Below are 25991 nucleotides of genomic sequence, written 5' to 3' on the forward strand. Positions count from 1 at the left end.
GAATCCCACGCTTCCCTTGCCATGGGTTAAATGATAAAGTTCTAGATTGTCGCAGCCACAACTTAGAGGACATCAATGCATTTGGCTGTATACATTTGTATGCATTAAGCCCCATTAAACTGGCAGCATTTTATGGTTTTCCGTAATAAGTTGACAAACTGGTAGACTGTCTCATAATTTAGGGCAGGTTCGTACTGGCATTAGGGAATTCCGTTACAGGTTTTGTTTTGCATTCCGTTTTGCTTCGTCCTAATACTTGTCCGTTTTGCATTCCGTTTTGCTTCGTCCTAATACTTGTCCGTTTTGCATTCCGTTTTGCTTCGTCCTAATACTTGTCCGTTTTGCATTCCGTTTTGCTTCGTCCTAATACTTGTCCGTTTTGCATTCCGCTTTGCTTCGTCCTAATACTTGTCCGTTTTGCATTCCGTTTTGCTCCGTCCTAATACTTGTCTATGGGGACAAATAATGGTTCCGTTATACATGACGGAAAAAATAGTTCTGTCGACAGGACCATTTTTTTCCGTCATGTATAACGGAACCGTTATCTGTCCCCATAGACATGTATTAGGACAGGGGTGGTATACGTTGGGGTATATATTTTGTAGAGAATGTGATCATGGATTAATAAAGTATTTGCATTATTTAAGGTGTGCTCACTTTTAGTGTTCAGCACAATCAAACTCCACGAAGTGGAATTCGATCAGAATTTCAGGGAAAATCCGATTCACCGTGAAGCCTAATTTCTTCGTGCTTACAGTACATCATCCATTTGAACATGAAGAGCCAGCTGCTGCCATCTTGATTGAAGATCTCGCGCAAAATCAAGTGCGCGGTGACATATGACGTCAACATGCCGGCCGATGTGATGACATCATCATGGGCAGCGCAAGATTTCACGCTAGATCTTCATGATGGCAGCGGCCGGCTCTTCGCGAACAAATGGATAAGGGTAAGTATGATTTTATTATTATTTTATTTTTATTTTATACATGGATTATTGCTATCAGATGCTGCGATCATGTATACGCGGCCTCTGAGGGGTACAATGATGGGGAGCGGCGCTATCACCACTCCCTATCATTGCACCGACTACTTACAAAGAAATGCGCTTCATGACCAAATAATTAGTCACGAGGCAATCTTTCTTTTAATTTAGCAAAGCAGCCAAATTTAATTTTTCCACAAATTTTTATAGCCCCTATAGTGCCTCCAGCAATAATATTGCCCCCTATAGTCCCTCCAGTAATAATAATGTCCCCTAATATACCCCTGTAATAGAAATGCCCCTACAGTGCCTTCCACAATAATATTCACTATTTTACCCCAAGTAAAAATGCCATTATAGTGCCCCATGTAATAATAATATCCCTTATAATGGCCCCAGTAATAATGCCACTGTACAAAAAAAATCAAGCTATAGTGTCCCAGTATTAAGAGGCACAGTAAAATTGTGACTAGAAGTGAACCTACAATTACAAAGTTAAAAAAAAATATAGATGTATTAGATTGGTTTCTTATGAATACATCTTGATCACTTTATTTCTTTCTTCAACTTCCATAGTTTCCTCTGAGGCTTCACTCCCACCAGGTAATCGTCATTTTAGATATTGTACACTATAATGTAGATATTTAAATTGGAGATGAGAGAATTCATTCTACATGTGTCACGGATGGTGTTGCAGAAAGCTGGAACTTATAAATAAACATCCGACTGGCTTGATCCCAAACTAAGGAGCATATGGGTGAGCCCTATAAAACCCCTAGAGCTCTCCCTGACTGCTATGCCCATGCAAAGGTCTTTATGGTAGACGATTGCATGCCCACGTACCTAAGACTGTGTGACACCTGAAAACCCTATAATAGTGAGGGGACACGACCACCGGCTCCCTGCACTAAATACGGACGGAGTCAGGGTCACGTAGAATCAAGCCAGCAAGGAAACACAAATAAAGGAAAAACTCTTATCTGAGCAATCAGCAGTAGCAGCCTCCAGCAGTGAACAACTCATCCAGGAAGAAGTATAAACCGCAAAGTGAGGCAGTATGGGAGGGAATATAAAGGGAGACAGTTAGTGTAAATAGGTGACAGCTGGGAGAAGGAAAGGAAATTACAAAGTGAAACCAAAACAAAGAACGTCATGCAAGAGGTAGAGAAGAACGTCTAACAGACCTTCTCACAGGACTGGCGGTGACAACATGAATCCAGTTCATTATGAATTTCCCAGAAAACTGTTTTTATTGATCCGAAACCTTTGAGATTTGTTTTGCATGATCAAAATACAGATCAAAAGATCAGGATGATGAAGAAGGAGGGTCAAATGATCTCACGCCAGCCTGCCCATAATGCCTTTCAGGCAGCCTCAGCCAATCACGAGGGTCTATAGGTGCAATGCACCGATGACTGTGGAAATGTACTAGCCCCTGTAAAACATCCTAAGCAGCAAATGCTAGTGTTTTCTGGGGTTAGACATAGGAGCCGGCTATTTTAAGAACTGCCATAGTCATGAACAGAGTGCGGCTCTCTTTTGCTTCAGGGTGTCCGTTTTGGAGATAGGGGTAGGTCCCATTGATGGGACCCAGACCTATTTGATTTTAATGGCATATACTAGTGATATACTATCAAAGTCTGACATGAAACAACAACTGTAGAGGGTTTTTTAAGTCTTTAAAATAGTTTGCAGGTGGTTAATGTAGAAAGTTTAGTCACTTGTCTGTAGCTGAGATGCCTCAATATGCCAATCTCACATGCAATCACTTGGCCATGTTCCTGCTTGTGTAACATCTTTTACATCTCTGAAAACATGATTACATCCCTCTCCTTGAAGTACAGGACCTCACACATCACATGCCTCGGATCAACACTGATCCCTGACTCTCTTCCTCTCTCAGGAGTAATGGTGTTTCACATACTGGGCAGCACTAAGTGCAAAGTCAGTGAGCAAAATAACACCAGAGCAGTGTCTCAGTAGCAGGTCTGCTTGAGTATTAAGACAGAGAATAACTACAACTTTGTAGTGGAGGGAGCCTGTTACTAAAGAGCTGATCCCATTGAAGTCATTGGGAGCAGTACTACAGTTACAAGCACTGTCCTCACTACCTGGTTGATAGAGCTGTGTAGTCACCAGCGAACACTCCTATCCTCTCCTCTTCTTCTCTCCACCTCCTAGCCTAGACTAACCTGTTCAACGTCATCACGATCCTGCTTTAAATTTTGCTCAGGCGCACATCTCCTGTACATGTGTCTGTGAACTTCTTTGGGCATCAGCTTCTCCAACTGAACTGTACATATGACAATAGTATGAGAGGTTCAGTTGACCCGGAACTGAATAAGCCGATGCCCACAGAAGTTCACAGACATAGAAACATAGAATGTGTCGGCAGATAAGAACCATTTGGCGAATCTAGTCTGCTCAGACAGTGCACGATGTGCGCCTGCATGAGATGTAAAACAGCATCACGATGACGTCGGGGAGGGTAGGCTAGGCTAGGCGTTAGAGAGAAGAAGAGGAGGGGAGGTGCAGGGCTCCCTTCTGATGGGCGCGGCTGGGCCCTTTTAGGGATAAGTACAGTCTCTTGTGCTTTTTTATGTCTCCATAGCATAAAAATAAAAACCTTCTTTTTGGAGATTAAAAAAAAGAGGGAGCAGTACATAAAGATATATTTGGAAATCACAATAGGAAAGCTACACTGTGATGCAAAGGGTTAAAAATGGTCACTGGGGGGTGAGAAACTTCCTTTAAGGGTACTTTCACACTAGCGTTTTTCTTTTCCGGCATAGAGTTCCGTCACAGGTGCTCAATACCGGAAAAGAACTGATCAGGCATATCCCCATGCATTCTGAATGGAGAGTAATCAGTTCAGGATGCATCAGGATGTCTTCAGTTCAGTCATTTTGACTGATCAGGCAAAAAAGAAAACCGTAGCATGCTACGGTTTTATCTCCGGCGGAAAAAAACAGAAGACTTGCCTGAATGCCGGATCCGGCATTTTTTTCCATAGGAATGTATTAGTGCCGGATCCGTCCTTCCAGTCTGCGCATGCGCACACCTTTAAAAATGAGAAAATAAATAAATACCGGATCCGTTTTGCCTGATGACACCGGAAAAACTGATCCGGTAATGCAATGCATTTTTCTGACTGATCAGGCATTTTTCAGACTGATCAGGATCCTGATAAAAAAATGCCTGATCAGTCAGAAAAATGACATGCGTTTGCATACAGTTTGCCTGATCAGGCAGGCAGTTCAGGCAACGGAACTGCCTGCCGGAATCAAACAACGCAAGTGTGAAAGTACCCTAAGGCAGCTCTGTCACCAGGATCAACCCTATTAAACCAGACATTCTGCTTGGTGGGGTTCATCTTACTGATTAAAACTGTGCCTTTCTTTTGTCTGTATGATAAACAGCTGCAGAGAAATCAGCGTTTATATTCATATGCAAATGAGAATTTCGAGCACTCAGAGGCGGGGCTGACTATTCTGAGCATCTGCTATGTAACACCCCCTGTGCTCTGCACACGCCCCACTCCCCTTGATTGACAGGGCTGGACAGCAGGCTGAGGGCAGAGCTGTGTCCTAGACCTGTGTGCTAGCATGAAAATATCACACACTTTATAGCTTCACTCAGTGTTGGACTGGGGTACCTAGGGCCCGCCAGTAAAATTTATTAAGGGTGCCCACCGTACGGATACATTCAAATATAATAAATAATCTAACATGTTTTTTATATGCTAAAATTATATATTTTTTTTTATATGAACATAGGCTGGTTGAGGTGCTGTACTTTGAATATATGTATGTAGTGCAGTAAGTCTAATGTGTTATGTGCCACTTGTGCAGGGGGTGGGAGACTAGGGGCCCACCTTGCTCAGGGGCCCACTGGGGGATTAACCTGTGTCCGAGCCTGGCTTCACTACACTGAGATCTGCTCAGAAGGTCAATCTCCATATTACTGTATTCACAGGCACAATGTATAATTATAGACACCAGTAATATGTGTTAGCTTATAAGCATAGAAAAGACAGACATCTTTATGTGGTAATGCTATAGCTTGGTGGTTAAGTGATTGGTTTTGCATGTAAAGATCCCAGGTTTGAATCTTAGGAAACACATCAAGTTTTTGTCCTTATATTATATGGACAATAAGTTATTTAAAAAAAAAAAATTTTTAAAGCAAATAAATATTACTAACTTCTTTATAATCATATATTATATTTGTGATTAAACCAGTAATAGGTTTTAGCAAAAAAAAAAAAAAAAACCAACACTTTTCTCAATATAGTAAGGTCTTATTATTGTATGATTATACATTATTTATTATAGTATAGCCTTTTAATATGGTTTTGAATAAAATAAAATAAAATAACAGAAAGAAAATGTATATCTCTTCTGGGAGGTCTATATGCAAGGTAAACCTCTACACCACTAAGCTATAGCATTACCACATAGAGATACGTGTTTTTTCTATGCTTAGAAGCTATCACATATTACTGGTGTCTTTCTAATAATCATATACTATGCTTGTGAATAAAGCAGTGATATGTAGATTAGCTTTCTGAGCAGATCTCAGTGTAGCAAAGCTATAGTACATAGTGTATATGATAAGTAGATGCAAGGACACAGCCCTGCCCTCAGCATGTCTAGTCCTGTCAATCATGGAAAGGGCGCATGTGCAGAGCACAGGGGGTGTTACAAAGCAGATGGTCAGAATAGTCAGCCCCGCCTCTGAGTGCTCGAATTGCTCATTTGCATATGACAAAAAAGGCAGATATCTCTGCAGCTGTTTATCATACAGACATAAGAAAGGTACCGTTTTAATCAGCCCTACAAGGCAGTATGTCTGGTTTAATAGGGGTTGATCCTGGTGACAGAGCGGCTTTAAAGAAAATCTGTCACCGGTTTTATGGTGTCCTAACTAAGGGCAACATAGTTGCAGGTCTCCTTAGCAAAATGCTGGGTCACTTTCCATAATTGATCCACCCATTTTTTCAAAATCGAATGGCTCCAGCACATGCCAATGAGTCCCCATATTTACAAGCTCATGGCTCTGCCCGCCCACTTGCTGCCGATTCATATGGAAAAAAAACTGTCAATCAGAGGATGGTGGGCGGAGAGAACGGCGAGCTCATGAATATGGGGACTCATTGGCATGTGCTTGAGCTGTTAGGATTTAAAAGTGAGAGCAGTAGAAAACTGGTGACAGATTAAGGACTAGAACAATGTTCGTTTCTCACTCAGGAGGATCGGGCATGTTCATGGTTTCAAAGGGCATTGTGCAATGCTGTATTTCCACTGCAGCATTTGCTCCTGGTTCCCCGCGGATAACAACTGATCGTTGGAGGTACCAACAGCAGGACACCCTGGGATCATTTCCTACATACAATTCCTGATTAAAAAAAAAAAACATAGAACAATTTTGTGGCATATCTCTGCAATGTCTAAGATCATTTCAATCTGCAGGTTTTTTTTGTTTTTTTTCAGGATCTGGTGATGTGGTTGAGACTGTTCGCAGTAATTTTAATGACGTGGCCGGATGGCAGACTGTAATGATAGGGTAACTACTTATTTGTACTAGGCAGTGAAATCTCTTTGAGATGACCGTCCAAAATGGCAGTGAACAATGGTCTTCTAGACATGGTGGTTCTCTCAAAAAAAATGCATAATGTATGAAGGAAATGGAATCTGTCAGTGGAAATCTGGTCTAGATAAAGAGGTAGACTTTAGGTCACTCTATGAACTCCCGCAAGATCCTTCATAAAGGGGTTTCTGGTTACTTATATATTGATAAGTCACCATTATTAGATTAGTGGGGTCCAACACACTGCACCCTGACCAATAAGCTTTTTTGGGCAGCCGCATGCACTGGAAACTGTATAGTGAATGGAGCTTCCAGCAGATGGCTTGGTCCATTGCGTAGTGGCTGTGCCGAGGTCCTGCAGATGAGCTCCCATTCAAGTGGCAGAAACAGCTGATTGGTGTGGATGTCTTGTGTCGGACCTCAACTGATCTAACATTGATTCTGAGTATAGGAATGTTTATCCACGTCTAGGTAAGGAAAGTGCTGGAAACCCCCTTTAAGTGCAGTACTCATGTGACTTGAATGGAGCTGTGTTGCAGTTCCCTTCAAGCGGGTGTGGCTAGGGCATCAGAATGCCATGTCCTATCATCTCTGGATCTACAACAGTGGCAAAAGTCAAACTGGACTGATCATATCCTAGTGATATGCTAAAATATGGACTAATGAAAATATCCCTTCAATGGAGATGTCTCACAATAATAACTCTGTTCATACGCCCCATAAGACATGTCTACTTTACAGGTGGGATTCTCCACTAAGGTCCTCCTTACGTGCTCAGTAAAAGCGGCTCTAGCTCTGCCTAACCCTATTCTTTTGTAATGCCATATCTGTTCCCGAAGGTTATGAATCAAAGGAAATGTACACATTTATGTTCCTTCAATGTATCACAAAAAAAAACACCTCAACTTCTCAAAGAGTCAGGATGAAGTATCCCCTATAGTCTTGTGTCTACAGTTCCTCTACAGACCTATGTGTCTCTATAGTCTTACAGACTACAAATAAATGTATTACTCCACTCCTTCTATTTTATCTTCTTGATAGCACATGGAGAACATTGACTGAACTCAATTAACATTGTATTACTTAATTTAATACTTAGATCAGATGGAAGAGGAACTGCAGAATTCCCCATCCCAGACACTATCTCCGAGTGGAAAAGCAAAATGATTTGCTTGTCAAGAGAAGAAGGTGTGGGTTTGACCAACGAGGCTGCAAATGTCACCACATTTTTGCCTTTCTTTGTGGAGTTTACACTTCCGCAATTTTGTACCAGAGGAGAAAAGATCATCGCAGATGCAACTGTGGCAAACTACCTGAACAAGTGCATCAAGGTGAAAACCTCTTACACTGTCTCCTCTGTAACGTCTTCCATGTATAAACCACAGTGGGCTGTTCATTCAGTGTCCGAAAAAGGGGCAGCGAAAATCATCCCAACATTTATAGAGTTTTAGGGCTCAGCAGAGCCAAGTCTACAGAGGATCCATACCACTGCACATGGAGTAGAAGGACACACAATGGAGCCGTAGGCCTTTTTGTATGCCATCAAAAGGCACCTCCATATAGCAAAATATTAATAATATACTGTACACTTATTTCCCTTTAAAGCAATGCAATATGGCAATTGATAAAGATTGCATACATTTCCACATTTAACTTATTATATAATGTGAGAGTTCATTTCTATGAGGAAACCCAGATGAATGGCACAACGTAGAGTTTTAAGAAAGAGTATTCTGATATTATTTTATGATGTGCTTACTAAAACATAAATGTCACAAGAGCTGATAGAACCTCTATACTATACCAAACAGGAGAGCTGACAGATCCTCTATACTACACCACACAGGAGAGCCCACAGATCCTCTATACTACACCACACAGGAGAGCTGACAGATCCTCTATACTACACCGCACAGGAGAGCTGACAGATCCTCTATACTACACCACACAGCAGAGCTAACAGATCCTCTATACTACACCAAACAGGGGAGCTAACAGATCCTCTATACTACACCACACAGGAGAGCTGACAGATCCTCTGTACTAAACCACACAGGAGAGCTGACAGATCCTCTATACTACACCACACAGGAGAGCCGACAGATCCTCTATACTACACCACAGAGGAGAGCTGACAGATCCTCTATACTACACCACATAGGAGAACCTGACAGATCCTCTATACTACACCACACAGGAGAGCTGACAGATCCTCTATACTACACCACACAGGAGAGCCGACAGATCCTCTATACTACACCACAAAGTAGAGCTGACAGATCTTCTATACTACACCACACAGGAGAGCTGACAGATCCTCTATACTACACCACACAGGAGAGCTGACAGATCCTCTATACTACACCACACAGGAGAGATGACAGATCCTCTATACTACACCACAGAGGAGAGCTGACAGATCCTCTATACTACACCACACAGGAGAGCTGACAGATCCTCTATACTACACCACACAGGAGAGCCGACAGATCCTCTATACTACACCACACAGGAGAGCTGACAGATCCTCTATACTACACCACACAGGAGAGCTGACAGATCCTCTATACTACACCGCACAGGAGAGCTGACAGATCCTCTATACTACACCACACAGGAGAGCTGACAGATCCTCTATACTACACCACACAGGAGAGCCGACAGGTCCTCTATACTACACCACACAGGAGAGCTGACAGATCCTCTATACTACACCACACAGGAGGGCTGACAGATCCTCTATACTACACCACACAGGAGAGCTGACAGATCCTCTATACTACACCACAGGAGAGCCGACAGATCCTCTATACTACACCACACAGGAGAGCTGACAGATCCTCTATACTACACCACACAGGAGAGCCGACAGATCCTCTATACTACACCACACAGGAGAGCTTACAGATCCTCTATACTACACCACACAGGAGAGCTGACAGATCCTCTATACTACACCACACAGGAGAGCCGACAGATCCTCTATACTACACCACACAGGAGAGCTGACAGATCCTCTATACTACACCAAACAGGGGAGCTAACAGATCCTCTATACTACACCAAACAGGGGAGCTAACAGATCCTCTATACTACACCACACAGGAGAGCTGACAGATCCTCTATACTACACCACACAGGAGAGATGACAGATCCTCTATACTACACCACACAGGAGAGCTGACAGATCCTCTATACTACACCACACAGGAGAGCTGACAGATCTTCTATACTACACCACACATGAGAGCTGACAGATCCTCTATACTACACCGCACAGGAGAGCTGACAGATCCTCTATACTACACCACACAGGAGAGCTGACAGATCCTCTATACTACACCACACAGCAGAGACGACAGATCCTATATACTACACCACACAGGAGAGCTGACAGATCCTCTATACTACACCACACAGGAGAGCTAACAGATCCTCTATACTACACCACACAGGAGAGCAGACAGAGCCTCTATACTACACCACACAGGAGAGCTGACAGATCCTCTATACTACACCACACAGGAGAGCTGACAGATCCTCTATACTACACCACACAGCAGAGACGACAGATCCTATATACTACACCACACAGGAGAGCTGACAGATCCTCTGTACTAAACCACACAGGAGAGCCGACAGATCCTCTATACTACACCACACAGGAGAGCCGACAGATCCTCTATACTACACCACACAGGAGAGCTGACAGATCCCCTATACTACACCACACAGGAGAGCTGACAGATCCTCTATACTACACCACACAGGAGAGCTGACAGATCCCCTATACTACACCACACAGGAGAGCTGACAGATCCTCTATACTACACCACACAGGAGAGCCGACAGATCCTCTATACTACACCACACAGGAGAGCTGACAGATCCTCTATACTACACCACACAGGAGAGCCGACAGATCCTCTATACTACACCACACAGGAGAGCTGACAGATCCTCTATACTACACCACACAGGAGAGCCGACAGATCCTCTGTACTACACCACACAGGAGAGCCGACAGATCCTCTATACTACACCACACAGGAGAGCCGACAGATCCTCTATACTACACCACACAGGAGAGCTGACAGATCCTCTATACTACACCGCACAGGAGAGCTGACAGATCCTCTATACTACACCACACAGGAGAGCTGACAGATCCTCTATACTACACCACACAGGAGCACTGACAGATCCTCTATACTACACCACACAGGAGAGCTGACAGATCCTCTGTACTACACCACACAGGAGAGCTGACAGATCCTCTATACTACACCGCACAGGAGAGCTGACAGATCCTCTATACTACACCACACAGGAGAGCCGACAGATCCTCTGTACTACACCACACAGGAGAGCCGACAGATCCTCTATACTACACCACACAGGAGAGCTGACAGATCCTCTATACTACACCACACAGGAGAGCTGACAGATCCTCTATACTACACCGCACAGGAGAGCTGACAGATCCTCTGTACTACACCACACAGGAGAGCTGACAGATCCTCTATACTACACCACACAGGAGAGCCGACAGATCCTCTATACTACACCGCACAGGAGAGCCGACAGATCCTCTATACTACACCGCACAGGAGAGCTGACAGATCCTCTATACTACACCACACAGGAGAGCTGACAGATCCTCTATACTACACCACACAGGAGAGCTGACAGATCATCTATACTACAACACACAGGAGAGCAGACAGAGCCTCTATACTACACCACACAGGAGAGCTGACAGATCCTCTATACTACACCACACAGGAGAGCTGACAGATCCTCTATACTACACCACACAGGAGAGCAGACAGATCCTCTATACTACACCACACAGGAGAGCTGACAGATCTTCTATACTACACCACACAGGAGAGCTGACAGATCCTCTATACTACACCACACAGGAGAGGTGACAGATCCTCTATACTACACCACACAGGAGAGCTGACAGATCCTCTATACTACACCACACAGGAGAGGTGACAGATCCTCTATACTACACCGCACAGGAGAGCTGACAGATCCTCTATACTACACCACACAGGAGAGCTGACAGATCCTCTATACTACACCACACAGGAGAGCTGACAGAGCCTCTATACTACACCACACAGGAGAGCAGACAGAGCCTCTATACTACACCACACAGGAGAGCAGACAGATCCTCTATACTACACCACACAGGAGAGCTGACAGATCTTCTATACTACACCACACAGGAGAGCTGACAGATCCTCTATACTACACCGCACAGGAATGCTGACAGATCCTCTATACTACACCACACAGGAGAGCTGACAGATCCTCTATACTACACCACACAGGAGAGCTGACAGATCCTCTATACTACACCACACAGGAGAGCCGACAGATCCTCTATACTACACCACACAGGAGAGCTGACAGATCCTCTATACTACACCACACAGGAGAGCAGACAGAGCCTCTATACTACACCACACAGGAGAGCAGACAGATCCTCTATACTACACCACACAGGAGAGCTGACAGATCTTCTATACTACACCACACAGGAGAGCTGACAGATCCTCTATACTACACCACACAGGAGAGCTGACAGATCCTCTATACTACACCACACAGGAGAGCAGACAGAGCCTCTATACTACACCACACAGGAGAGCAGACAGATCCTGTATACTACACCACACAGGAGAGCTGACAGATCCTCTATACCACACCACACAGGAGAGCTGACAGATCTTCTATACTACACCACACAGGAGAGCTGACAGATCCTCTATACTACACCGCACAGGAATGCTGACAGATCCTCTATACTACACCACACAGGAGAGCTGACAGATCCTCTATACTACACCACACAGGAGAGCTGACAGATCCTCTATACTACACCACACATGAGAGCCGACAGATCCTCTATACTACACCACACAGGAGAGCTGACAGATCCTCTATACTACACCACACAGGAGAGCTGACAGATCCTCTATACTACACCACACAGGAGAGCTGACAGATCCTCTATACTACACAGCACAGGAGAGCTGACAGATCCTCTATACTACACCACACAGAAGAGCTGACAGATCCTCTATACTACACCACACAGGAGAGCTGACAGATCCTCTATACTACACCACACAGGAGAGCTGACAGATCCTCTATACTACACCACACAGGAGAGCCGACAGATCCTCTATACTACACCACACAGGAGAGCTGACAGATCCTCTATACTACACCACACAGGAGAGCTGACAGATCCTCTATACTACACCACACAGGAGAGCTGACAGATCCTCTATACTACACAGCACAGGAGAGCTGACAGATCCTCTATACTACACCACACAGGAGAGCTGACAGATCCTCTATACTACACCACACAGGAGAGCTGACAGATCCTCTATACTACACCACACAGGAGAGCCGACAGATCCTCTATACTACACCACACAGGAGAGCTGACAGATCCTCTATACTACACCACACAGGAGAGCCGACAGATCCTCTATACTACACCACACAGGAGAGCTGACAGATCCTCTATACTACACCACACAGGAGAGCTGACAGATCCTCTATACTACACCACACAGGAGAGCTGACAGATCCTCTATACTACACCACACAGGAGAGCTGACAGATCCTCTATACTACACCGCACAGGAGAGCTGACAGATCCTCTATACTACACCACACAGGAGAGCTGACAGATCCTCTATACTACACCACACAGGAGAGCTGACAGATCCTCTATACTACACCACACAGGAGAGCTGACAGATCCTCTATACTACACCACACAGGAGAGCTGACAGATCCTCTATACTACACCACCCAGGAGAGCTGACAGATCCTCTATACTACACCACACAGGAGAGCTGACAGATCCTCTATACTACACCGCACAGGAGAGCTGACAGATCCTCTATACTACACCACACAGGAGAGCGGACAGATCCTCTATACTACACCACACAGTAGAGCTGACAGATCCTCTATACTACACCACACAGTAGAGCTGACAGATCCTCTATACTACACCACACAGGAGAGCTGACATATCCTCTATACTACACCACACAGGAGAGCTGACAGATCCTCTATACTACACCACACAGGAGAGCCGACAGATCCTCTATACTACACCACATAGGAGATCTGACAGATCCTCTATACTACACCACACAGGAGAGCTGACAGATCCTCTATACTACACCACACAGGAGAGCTGACAGATCCTCTATACTACACCACACAGGAGAGATGACAGGTCCTCTATACTACACCACACAGGAGAGCTGACAGATCCTCTATACTACACCACACAGGAGAGCCGACAGATCCTCTATACTACACCACACAGGAGAGCTGACAGATCCTCTATACTACACCACACAGGAGAGCTGACAGATCCTCTATACTACACCACACAGGAGAGATGACAGGTCCTCTATACTACACCACACAGGAGAGCCGACAGATCCTCTATACTACACCACACAGGAGAGCTGACAGATCCTCTATACTACACCACACAGGAGAGCTGACAGATCCTCTATACTACACCACACAGGAGAGCTGACAGATCCTCTATACTACACCACACAGGAGAGCTGACAGATCTTCTATACTACACCACACAGGAGAGCCGACAGATCCTCTATACTACACCACACAGGAGAGCTGACAGATCCTCTATACTACACCGCACAGGAGAGCCGACAGATCCTCTATACTACACCACACAGGAGAGCCGACAGATCCTCTATACTACACCACACAGGAGAGCCGACAGATCCTCTATACTACACCACACAGGAGAGCCGACAGATCCTCTATACTACACCACACAGGAGAGCTGACAGATCCTCTATACTACACCGCACAGGAGAGCCGACAGATCCTCTATACTACACCACACAGGAGAGCTGACAGATCCTCTATACTACACCACACAGGAGAGCTGACAGATCCTCTATACTACACCACACAGGAGAGCTGACAGATCCTCTATACTACACCGCACAGGAGAGCTGACAGATCCTCTATACTACACCACACAGGAGAGCTGACAGATCCTCTATACTACACCACACAGGAGAGCTGACAGATCCTCTATACTACACCACACAGGAGAGCTGACAGATCCTCTATACTACACCACACAGGAGAGCCGACAGATTTTCTTTAAATAATACTTTTTAAATGAAGAAAAATATACAACTCACAAGTATTCTTACATTAATGTTTCAGGTGGAAATAATAATAGAAGGTTCAGGTTTTACCCCCAATTCCATAAGTGATGATGGTGAGATCTGTATATGTAAAGGAGAAAGAACGTCTAAGAAATGGAGCTTGGATTTTAACTCCACAGGTTAGAATGTTTGTTATCTTTATCCATCAATTTTTTTGTACAATGAGTTTATTGATGCTTCTGAAATTTCTGATTCATCGTAACCTCTTTTGCCATTCAAAGGTGATATAAAAATCACTGTATCCGCATCAACAACACACATTTCCAATTCATGTGATGGGGCCAATGATGAATCTGAAACACCCCTCAGAGACACTGTCATAAAGACCCTTACAGTAGAGGTAAGAATACTGAGCGCTGCTGTATCTGCAGTGTGTTTTATTGCATTACTTTTACGAGTGAATACAATAAGCCTTGTATGTCTTCTTGCTTGCCCTTTAGCGGGCTATTTTTCACCTTTGTCTGCCTATAGACTCTTTAGTAATGTTAAGAAACCTCCTCATTCACAAAATAAGTGTATCTAATAGAGGAAAAGGAGGAGGGAGAAGCAGCTTCATCTGCAGCGTGTCAATGAAATAGCAGGAGAAGGGGAAAGGGAAGAGAGCAGCAGGGAGAGATGTCCGATTGCTCCTTACCCAGAGCACTGATAGAGAAATACTGCAGCGAGTAGGAAAGAGACTGACAACATCAACAATCACTGGACGCTCAGTTAGAGGACTCGGGAAATGATATGAGCAAATCAATAAAATAAAATAATAATTTTGAATTAGAATCAGAATTTTTTGAACAATTTGGTGCAATATAACCCAACTTTTAAGTGATTATATTGAGGACAATCAAAGAGGTAAAGGAGGGACGGAAGAGGAGCAGAGGGGGAGACAGGGAGAGAGAAAGGCAGGGAGAGAGAAAGGCAGGGAGAGAGAGGGAGACAGTGAAAGGAAGAGAGGGTAAGGGTGAGAGAGAGGAACAGGAGGAGAGAGAAAAGGAGGGACAGAGGGAAAGGAAGAAAGGGAAAGGGTGAGAGAGAGAGAGAGAGAGAGAGAGAGAGAGGAACAGGAGGAGAGAGAAAAGGAGGGACAGAGGGAAAGGAAGAAAGGGAAAGGGTGAGAGAGAGAGAGAGAGAGAGAGGAACAGGAGGAGAGAGAGAGAAAAGGAGGGACAGAGGGAAAGGAAGAGAGGGAGTGAAGGACAGACAGAGGGAGGGAGGAAAGTAGAGAGAGAGAGAAAGGGAGAGCGGATGCAGAACAGAGGAAGGGGAGAGGGAAAAAGAGGGTGAAGGATTGAGAGATACGTGTAGGGGAGGGAGAGAGGGAAAGTGACAGAGGGAGAGACAGAGGGGGAAAGAAAGGGGGAACGAGGGAGGGAGAGTGAGAGACAGAGGCAGGGAAAGGAATAAAAGCAGGCAGAGATGGGAAGAGAAGGAGTGAGAGAAAGAGGGAGAGAAAGAAGGGAGTTTAAAAATATGCGTGTCTTAAAGGGGTCCTCTCATCATGTAGACAATGTTAATACAAGGAACTTACTAATGTATTGTGATTGTCCATATTGCCTCCTTTGCTGGCTGGATTCCTTTTTCCATCACATTATGCATATTATGGTTACGGCTAGAGATGAGCGAATCGAAGTTTACGAAGTGGAATTCGATTTGAATTTCAGGAAAAATTTGATTCGCACCGAATCCAAGTTTCCTCACGCTTCGTGCTAACTAATCGAATTTTAAAATGGCTGCTGCACGTGTGAGGACATGGAGCAAGGAACTCTGGGAAGGCGGGATCAACTCATAATGCCATGCATGCAGCCAATCAGCAGCCAGCCAGCCCTGTGATGTCGCAGCACTATAAATAGCCTCAGCCATCTTGGATCCTGCCATTTTCCAGTGTACTTAGTGCAGGGAGAGATGTCAGCAGGCGCTAGGGACAGTGCTTGGAAAGACTTCATTGTGCTAAATAAAACGATTTATAAGTGCAGGGAAAGATTATTCAAGCTGTAGGGAAAGGATAGGGAGGAATCATTCCACAGCATTTATGTAGAACAGGGTTCAGTAGGGGAGGTTACAGCCTGGGTAATAGGAACAATCCTATTACACCTTGCTGCACTGACTGCGGATCCAAATTGCCATTATACAGCTCTGTAATTCCAGCATACCATTCTTGTTATTCGGGTGCAAGTGCTGTTTGATACAGCCATTAACAGGGTTTATTACAAGGAAATATTTCTACATCTTATTTGCCCCTGTGAAGTGCAGTTATATGTTCTAAAGCATTTTTTGGCTTTTATTAGTGGGAAAAAAAGGGCTTATTAGCCGTTGTGTGGTGAAGTGCGAAAATTACAGCCCTTTTTGTTGTATATAAGTGTCACAATTTTTTTTTTTATTTGCCGTGCAGCAGTGCAGTTATATGTTCTAAAGCCCTTTTTTGCGTGTATTAGTGGCACAAAAAAGTATTTGCCATTGTGTGGTGAAGTGAGAAAATTACAGACTTTTTTGGGGTGTTTTAATTTCTTTTTTATTTACTTATTTGATCTAACAGTATGTCAGACAGAGAAGTGCCAGGCCCTGCACAGGGGAGTGGCAGAGTTCTAAATGTTTCTGGCGCAGGCAAAGGTCACAGCAGAGTAAGGGGGCATGGCAGCAGGAGTCGCAGCGAGAGGCCTGAGCTCTCGGTGTCATCTAGCGGTCGTGTCTCGACCAGCAACCCAGTAGTTCTTGAATGGTTGACTCGGTCATCCACTTCATCTCAAGTGACATCAGACACTCCCAGCCAAGAGTCGGTGGGTACGACACCCCCTAGCTGGCATGGCCTGGGAGCAGGCCCTGTGCCCTCACCTGTCCTCAACCTGCCTCTGTCCTTTCTGTTCCCTCAGCCAGAGAAGTATTATATGCTGTGGGCTCAGCCCCACTATACAGCAAGGACAAGCTACTAGAGGACAGTCAGCAGCTACAGGCCAGCCAAGATGTGGAGGAGTAGTGATGAGGAGAGTGGTGTGGGAGCTGATGTTGTGAGCGGTGAGGCTCCTGACCGAGAGATCGTTGAGGAGGACATCAGTCATGTGCAGACAGTACTCAATGATGATGATGTAGCTGATCGCACTTGGGAGCTGGGTGAATTAGAGGCATCATCATCATCAGGAGAGGAGGGTGGCAGCTTGCCCTTGAGACAGCGGCAGAGCCAGAAAGTCGCTAGCATGGCCGGGAGTCAGCAAGGTGGCAGCAGTGGGAGGTCAGTAGCCAAACGTGCCCGGGTAGACCACCCGCTTTCCAGGATCCTACCTGCCCGGAAAGTAGTGGTGCAGGGGTTCACAGAAGCAGCGGCTGTAGCAGTCAGTCAGTGCGTAGTGTTGGGGGTAAAATCACCTACTCGGCGGTGTGGCAGTTTTTTGTTAAGCCACCGGAGGAGGTGAACATGGCTATTTGTAGAATCTGTGGGCAGAAGGTGAAGCGCGGCCAGGGTGCCAATGTTGACACCACGGCCCAGCGTCACCATAAAGTGGCCTGCGAGAACCGTGGCTCCGATGTGGTGGTCCAGCCTGCCGCAACAACCGCTGCATCACCCAGTGGCACGCACCCGGTTTCAGGCAGTCAAGGCTCCACCACCTCAGCCGAAGAGAGCTGTCTGTCCTTCCCATCATCTGCTGGTCCTGATGGTCCTGCTCCTACTCCTCGTCAGTCATTCCATCGGCAATCGATCACCGAAGCGATTGCCAAGAAACAACAGTATGCGTGCACTCATCCAACGGAGCAGAAGCTGAATGGGCTCCTGTCCAAGTTGCTGGTGCTGCAGTCCCTCCCCTTCCAAGTGGTGGACTCTGCACCTTTCAGAGAACTGATGGCTTGTGCCGAGCCAAGGTGTAGAGTCCCAAGCCGTCATTTCTTTGCCAAAAAGGCAGTACCAGCCCTGCACACACATGTAAAACAGAAGGTGGGCCAGTCCTTGAGCCTATCTGTGTCTGCCAAAGTGCACGGCAGCGCCGATTTGTGGATCTGTAACTACGGTCATGGACAGTACATGTCCTTTACGGCCCACTGGGTGAATGTGGTTCCTGCACAGCCACACCAGCAACTTGGCCAGGTGACGCCGCTTCCGCATCCACGTTGTTACGCCGTTGGTTCTGCGACAATGTCCACCTCTGCCTCCTCATCCTCCACTGTGTCCTCAGCCTCCACTGCAGGTCGAATTCACAGTACCCCCCCAGCATACCACATGTGCAGGGCACGGCGGTGTCACGCTGTTCTGCACCTCGTTTGCCTGGGCGAACTGAGTCATACAGGGGAGGAACTGCTCCGTGTCTTTCATCAAGAAATCGAATCCTGGCTTTCTCCGCGACAACTCAAAATCATAACCATGGTGACCGACAATGGGAAAACCATGGTGTCAGTGCTGCGTCAAGGAGGGATGAGCCATGCACCCTGCTCTTTTCTGAAGTCTTCCACCCATCTTCAAGACATCCTAAAAATGTCCAGGAAACTTTGCATGCACTTCAGCCACTTGTACACCGGAAAGCACACCTTCCTTGATCTGAAGCGGCAGAACGGCATCCCCCAACATAGACTGATATGCGACGTTTCCACCAGTTGGAATTCCCTCCAGCTGTTGCAAAACTACAACTCCCAGCATGCCCGAACAGCTTACAGGTATAAGCCTACAGCAGGGCATTGTGGGAGTCGTAGTTTTACAACAGCTGGAGGGCCGCAGTTTGAGGATGCCTACTCCATATGTTGGACCGACTATATGAACAGAGAAAGACCATAAGCAATTTCTTGATGATCCAAAAGGACAGGAGTACTCCTCTGTGTAACTTCGATGTCAGCCAGTGGCAGCTCATGCGTAATACCTACCACCTGCCGTTTGCTTAGGCCCTTTGAGGAAGCCACTTTATTTGTCAGTCGCCAGGACTACGGGATGAACAACATCATTCCACTGCTTCATGTCCTGGAACAGATGCTGGTAAATCTGGCTGGTCAGGGGACTGAAGATGTGGCACCTAGATCTCACGGCCACATGAGTCCTGTGGGGGCTGAACTGGAGGAGGAGGAGGACATTGGAGCACAAGCAATGTGTAGTGAAATTGGTGGTTTTTACACACAGGTGACAGGAGAGGAGGAGCAGGAGCAGCCAGAGGAGCTACAGGGCGATAAGAAAGACGAGTTAGAGGACCCAGACACACCATGGCAGTATGCAGTGGAGATGGAGGCAGGGAGTCCCTCCGAGTCACTTGCACAAATGGCCCGATGCATGCTCAATTGCTTGCGTAGTGACAGCCGGATTATCACTATTCGGCAGAGGGATGACTTCTGGCTCTCCACCTTGTCGGACCCTCGGTACCGATCCAAAATGGGGGCCTTTTTTACACCCGCTGAGAGGGAGGACAAACTGAACTACTATATAGACATCTATGTAGCGAGTTGGCAGCTGCCATCGTCCATCCTCTCGCAGGTCTGACTGGGGGGCCCTCTGCGCTCATGTTCATCTGCCATGGCTGCTGTGGCAGGGTGGGCAGTAGGAGCAGTTATAGCTCCATCATGCATCAGACTAGATCAATCATGGTGCCACACTAACACTTTGACAAAAGAGATCGGTTTCTTCTGGCTACCAGCCTCAGCTACTATTCTGATGCTGCCACCCGCCTGATGCCACACATCTGATGCCAAGTGCTTCTTCTTTCACCTACCATCTTCAGCTGGTACTGGTATTGCCATCCACCTCCCCACCTCCCCACCTCTGTGGTCTCCTGATGCTGCTGCCACCTCCACACTATGTCACCTTGCCACTCTGTGGTCTCCTGATGCTGCTGCTGCCACCTCCACACTGTCATTGTGCCACTCTGTGGCCTCCTCCTGATGCTGCTGCTGCCGCCACCTCCACACTCTGTCATTGTGCCACTCTGTGGCCTCTTGATGCTGCTGCCACCACCTCCATACTCTGTAATTGTGCCACTCTGTGGCCTCCTGATGCTGCCGCCACCTCCAGACTCTGTCATAGGGCCACTCTGTGGACTTCTCATGCTGTTCCTACCCTCCCCATTTCATGATTGGGCCACTATTTTGCCTTTCGGCCTGGCTGACATCATCATGTATTTTACCCTTCTTCTGATCTGTCAGAAGGAAGGAAAAATGAGACGCATAACGGATCCTGTCTGTGTAGCAGCTGTAAGGCCTGTATGGTCCCATCAGAATTGGCTTGTAATTTGGTAGCCAAAAGCAGGAGTGGGTACAAAACACAGAAGATCATCTCTGTTTTGGATCCACTCCTGTTTTTTTTGGCATTAGCAATACTGATGGTTTACTGACCAAATGCTGACCGAGTAAAGGTGGATGGCCAACAGACAGGATCCATTTTTTGGGAGTTATTGTTCTGATGGATCAGAGCAAAAATAATCAGTGACGTCGACACAAACTTACTGCTGAAACCCTCTCCACTCTGTCGGGGGGCTCTCCTTGTATAAGCGTTTAATAGAACAGGTTCTGTGGAATCAGCTGGTGACGGTGTAAAAGGAGTGCGCTTCTTCTTGGCGCTAACATCGACCTGTAAGGCTGAGTTAATTCTTGAGTATTTTGGTCAGTTTTGGCCACGTGACTGCCCAAATAAGTGAAGTGTGCAGTGATTCGAAGAGCAACGCCTGTCATCTGCATGTCATACTGACTCACAGTATTATTTCACTACCACAGTAGACTCCCTATGTGTGTTACTGCAAGGCACAGTGTTCTACACCACTATAAAGGCACTCTGCAGCCAGAAAATAGCCATTTTTAACGCAATTCGCCGCAAATAAATTCGATCGATCCGAAAAAAAAATTACGAAAAATTCGGCGAACCGGACAAGTTACATTTTTGAAAAATGTGCTCATAGTTACGACCACCCAGGAAAAGGCGCCTTCCTCTCTGGTGGCCGGGACTGTGGGAGTACACACAGGCTTTCATGCGCTGCAGCTCCTGTCCTGGACACCTTGTATCTACGCTGCAGTGGTGGCTATAATACCATAATACGAACAGTGTATAATGTGATGGAAAAATGAATCCATCCAGCAAAGGAGGCAATATGAACAATCACAATACATTAGTAAGTGGCTTGTATTTGTAACATAGTAACACAGTACATAAGTCCGAAAAAAGACATCTGTCCATCCAGTTCGGCCTGTCATCCTGCAAGTTGATCCAGAGGAAGGCAAAAAAAAACTGTGAGGTAGAAGCCAATTTTCCCCACTTTAGAGTAAGTATTAACTTTCTTTACATGATAAATGTCATTTGCTGAAGTGAGACAACCCCTTTAAAGCCTCATTCACATATAAGTGATTCACAGACGTGTTCTGTCCGTGTTCTCCATGGACAGCACATGTATCCATACATTATAATGTGTGTATTTACACATCTTTGTTTTAGCACGGTCCGTGGTTTTTGGTTTTAGGACGGAAGCATGCTCTATTTTGTCCATGTTCCCGGATCGATCACGCAAATTATAGTCTGTGGATCAATACAAAAAACATGGACACAATACGAATGTCATCCGTGTTTCACGGACCATTAGGAGGAGATGCAATGAAAATTTATTTTAAACTGTACAGTGTCTGTAAAACACGGATGACACATGGAGTGCAAAGAACGGACACACGGAGCAAACACAGATCCCTCACCCACGGACATCTTCACGGATGAATCACTGACCATCTTATCACAGATTGCGTCTTGGATGTGTGAATAAGGCTTTTTCTATGAAATTCCAGTTTCAAAAATGTCTTTAGGATTAGTATTCCTATTAGACTAGGTGTGCATTTTTAGGAACCTTAACATTTATTTTAATGTGTCTGCTTTTTGAATCTCTTACAAGGCTGAAGGAATGAAAAGAGAAGTCACATACAGTTTCCTGAGTATCCTGGAAGGTAAGAACAGAACTAATATAACTTGCAGAGGGGCAATATTATACTGGCATTGTTTTGTACTGTGTCATTTTAGGCATTAGAAAATTATTTTTGCTTTTGCAGGTGCTGATTGGCATTGAGCGCTGTTGCTTATATTACTTTATACATGCACACTGCATTTGGAAAATCTTCAGACCATTTCACTTTGCCTAACATTTGTTATGTTGCAGCTTTGTGCTAAAATAAAAAAAACTATAATTTCCCCCATCAGTCTGCACTCAGTTCCTCTTAATACAAAAGTGAAAACAGAAATTTAGAAATGTATGAAACTTTATTAAAATGGGAAAACAAAAATTTGCATGAGCATAAATATTCAGACCCTTTGCTATGACACTTCAAATTTAGACCTAGGGTAGGGCTGCAGCTATCCATTATTTTTGTAATCAAGTTTTCTCCCGATTAATCCAACAATTAATTGAGTACTCTAATAAGAAAAAAACGAATTAAAAGAAAGTTTTCCTTTATAAAAACTTATCAATACCCCCTTGCCATCAGTCCTCAGCGCCACCAGGCTCCCCCAATGTCATCAGTCCTCAGCACCATCAGGCTCCCCCAGTGCCATCAGCTTCCCCTCAGTCCCATCAGGTCCCCCCCAGTGCCATCAGTCCTCAGCACCATCAGGCTCCCCCAGTGCCATTAGTCCGTCCCCCCCCCAAGTGCCATCAGCTCCCTCCCAGTGCCATCAGGTTTCCCCCAGTGCCATCAGGTTCCCTACAGTGCCATCAGCTCCCCCCATGCCATCAAGTTCCCCCAGTGCTATCAGGTTCCCTCCCCCCCCCCCCCCGGTGCGGTCAGGTTCCCCCCATGCCATTAGGCTCCCCCGGCCCCTGTGCCATCAGCTTCCCTCCAGTGCCATTAGGTTCCCCCCCATTGCCATCATCAGCCCTCCTAGCCATCAGTCCCCAGCGCCTCCACAGATCTTCCAGCCTCTTCTTCACGCGCTGCACTGTCCTCCTGACCTCACACAGCGTCAGGTCATAGTTCACGCTTACGTGCACTACATTCTGATGATGTGTGTATGTTAGGATACAGTACCGCGTGGTGTGACCCAGCGGGAGACCACGGAGCGGTGAGTAATAGCAAGCACTTCACTCACGCTCCGTGGTCACATGGTATAAACGAATCCTCGATGCAAAAAATTTGGATCAAGGATTTTTTTGTGTCGAGTTAGGCTACTTTCACATCTGCGTTTTTGCTGGTTATCTCTAAAGTAGCCATGACGGATCTGTCTCTAAAACCATTGTAAGTCAGTGGGGGACGGATACGTTTTCTTTTGTGTCATACAAAACTGATCCGTCTCCATTGACTTACATTGTGAGTCATGACGGATCCGTCTTGCTCCGCATACCAGGATGTACTCAAAAACGCTGCTTGCAACGCTCGTGTTTGGAGGGAAACCATTCACTGGTCATCACCGGCCTAATACCAGTCCTACAGGGAAGTATGGTGGTGACAGCATCATGCTGTGGGGATGTTTTTTAAAGCTGAATGAAGCAAACTACAGAGATATTCCTAATGAAAACCTGATTCGGACCTCAGACTTCCAACAAGACAATGACCCTAAGTACACAACCAAGACCACACAGGAGCGGCTTAAGGACAAGTCTGGGAATGTCCTTGAGTGACCCAGCCAGAGTCCTGAACTCAAACATCTCTGGTAAGACCTAAAAATTGCTGTCTACTGACAGTCCCCATCCAACCTGACGGAGGCTGAAAGGATCTGCAGAGAAGAATGGCAGAAAATCCCCAAATCCAGGTGTGCAAACCATGTGGCATCATCCCCAAGAAGACTGGATGTTGTAATCACTGCCAAACTAAGTCCTGGGTAATAGGTGTGAATACTAATGTCAATACCAAATTATATTTTTTTCCTTTTCAATAAATTAGCAAAAATTTCTAAGATTCTAACACTATCTCATTATCGGCGATTGAGTGCTGAATGATGGAGGTGCAAGGAGCACAAGGAGCAACATAACAAAATGTAAGAAACGTGAAAGGGTCTGAAGACTTTCTGAATGCATTTTTTACTAAAATTATTTCTGTTACCTTCATTTGTACTCATTTTAATGCATACATTCTTCTACTAAAATAGTAAAGGCGGCTCTCACCTATTCCTTTGCTATACGAGCAAGGATACCGCACCTGGTTGCGATTGAAACGAATAATGGAAGAAAAAATACAGCTCCATGTCGTAGCAGGAAAAACTTTATTCATGCGGTTCAAATCTTCCAAATACAGGACAGTTTCGTCAACGCGTTTCAGACCATCTAACAATTTTGGTCCTTCTTCATGACGAAGGACCAAAATTCCATAATTTTTCCATTATTCTTCTACTAAATACTGCAATACCCTTATCTTAGAATGTTACGGTATATGCTAGGATATACCATAAAATTGTCATCAGTGGGCATCCGACCTTTTGGACTCCGGTCCAATATTGACAATATTAGGGACTGAGGTTTGTGGTCCCTTCATTCTGTGGATCATAGAGGTCTTAAGTTCCCACCAGGCAGAATGTGATGGCATACCCTATCAATAACTATTTTTTTTTTTTTAAGGTTCAACCATTGAAAATGAAGTTACACTACAGATCCCACCTAACTTAGTTGAAGATTCATATGAATTATTTTGTACTGTCGTAGGTGAGTTCACTTTGGGGTTTTCTATATTTCTTTCCATCCTCATGTAGGATATAATATAGATGCTATAGTTTTATTCTATTAACTTTTACTGCTGCTGTTTGTTGTAAAGTCCAGATCCATGCCCTTCAATTTACAGGCACAGGCCTCTTGATAAATTAGGCAGATTTCTGGCAAGACAAGGAAATGAGGCTCAGTAGTGTGTGTGGCCTCCGCGTGCCTGTATGACTTCTCTACAATGCCTGTGCATGCTCTTGATGGGGTGTCGGATGTTCTCCCGAGGGATCCCCTCCCAGACCTGGATTAAAGCATCAGTCAGCTCCTGGACAGTCTGTGGTGCAATTTGGCGCTTGTGGATGGAACGAGACATGATATCCCAGATGTGCTCGGTTGGATTAAGTTCAGGGGAACAGGCAGGCCAGTCCATAGCATGAATGCCTTCATCATGACGCCAAGCATTGTCATGCATCAGAAGGAACCAAGGGCCCACTGCACCTGCATATGGTTTCACAACTGGTATGAGGATCTCATCCAGGTACCTAATGGCAGTCAACGTACCTCTGGCTAGCACATGTCAATGTCGAATCTGCCAATCTTGGTGTT

The 25991-nt window shown here is 45.5% G+C and overlaps 1 protein-coding gene across 1 annotated transcript in view; it reads left to right on the top strand.

Moving 5' to 3' along the window:
• Nucleotides 1-25991, top strand: part of LOC121003460 (ovostatin-like) — a 100519-nt gene that overhangs the window by 45611 nt on the left and 28917 nt on the right. Inside the window, exons 18-24 of the mRNA XM_040435332.1 lie at nt 1562-1588; nt 6478-6550; nt 7674-7905; nt 14840-14960; nt 15063-15181; nt 22659-22710; nt 25308-25391. Coding sequence (XP_040291266.1) covers nt 1562-1588; nt 6478-6550; nt 7674-7905; nt 14840-14960; nt 15063-15181; nt 22659-22710; nt 25308-25391 — 708 coding nt within the window. The remainder of the gene's footprint in view (nt 1-1561; nt 1589-6477; nt 6551-7673; nt 7906-14839; nt 14961-15062; nt 15182-22658; nt 22711-25307; nt 25392-25991) is intronic.

The sequence above is a fragment of the Bufo bufo genome, chromosome 6, assembly GCF_905171765.1.
Source record: "Bufo bufo chromosome 6, aBufBuf1.1, whole genome shotgun sequence".
NCBI lineage: Eukaryota > Metazoa > Chordata > Amphibia > Anura > Bufonidae > Bufo > Bufo bufo.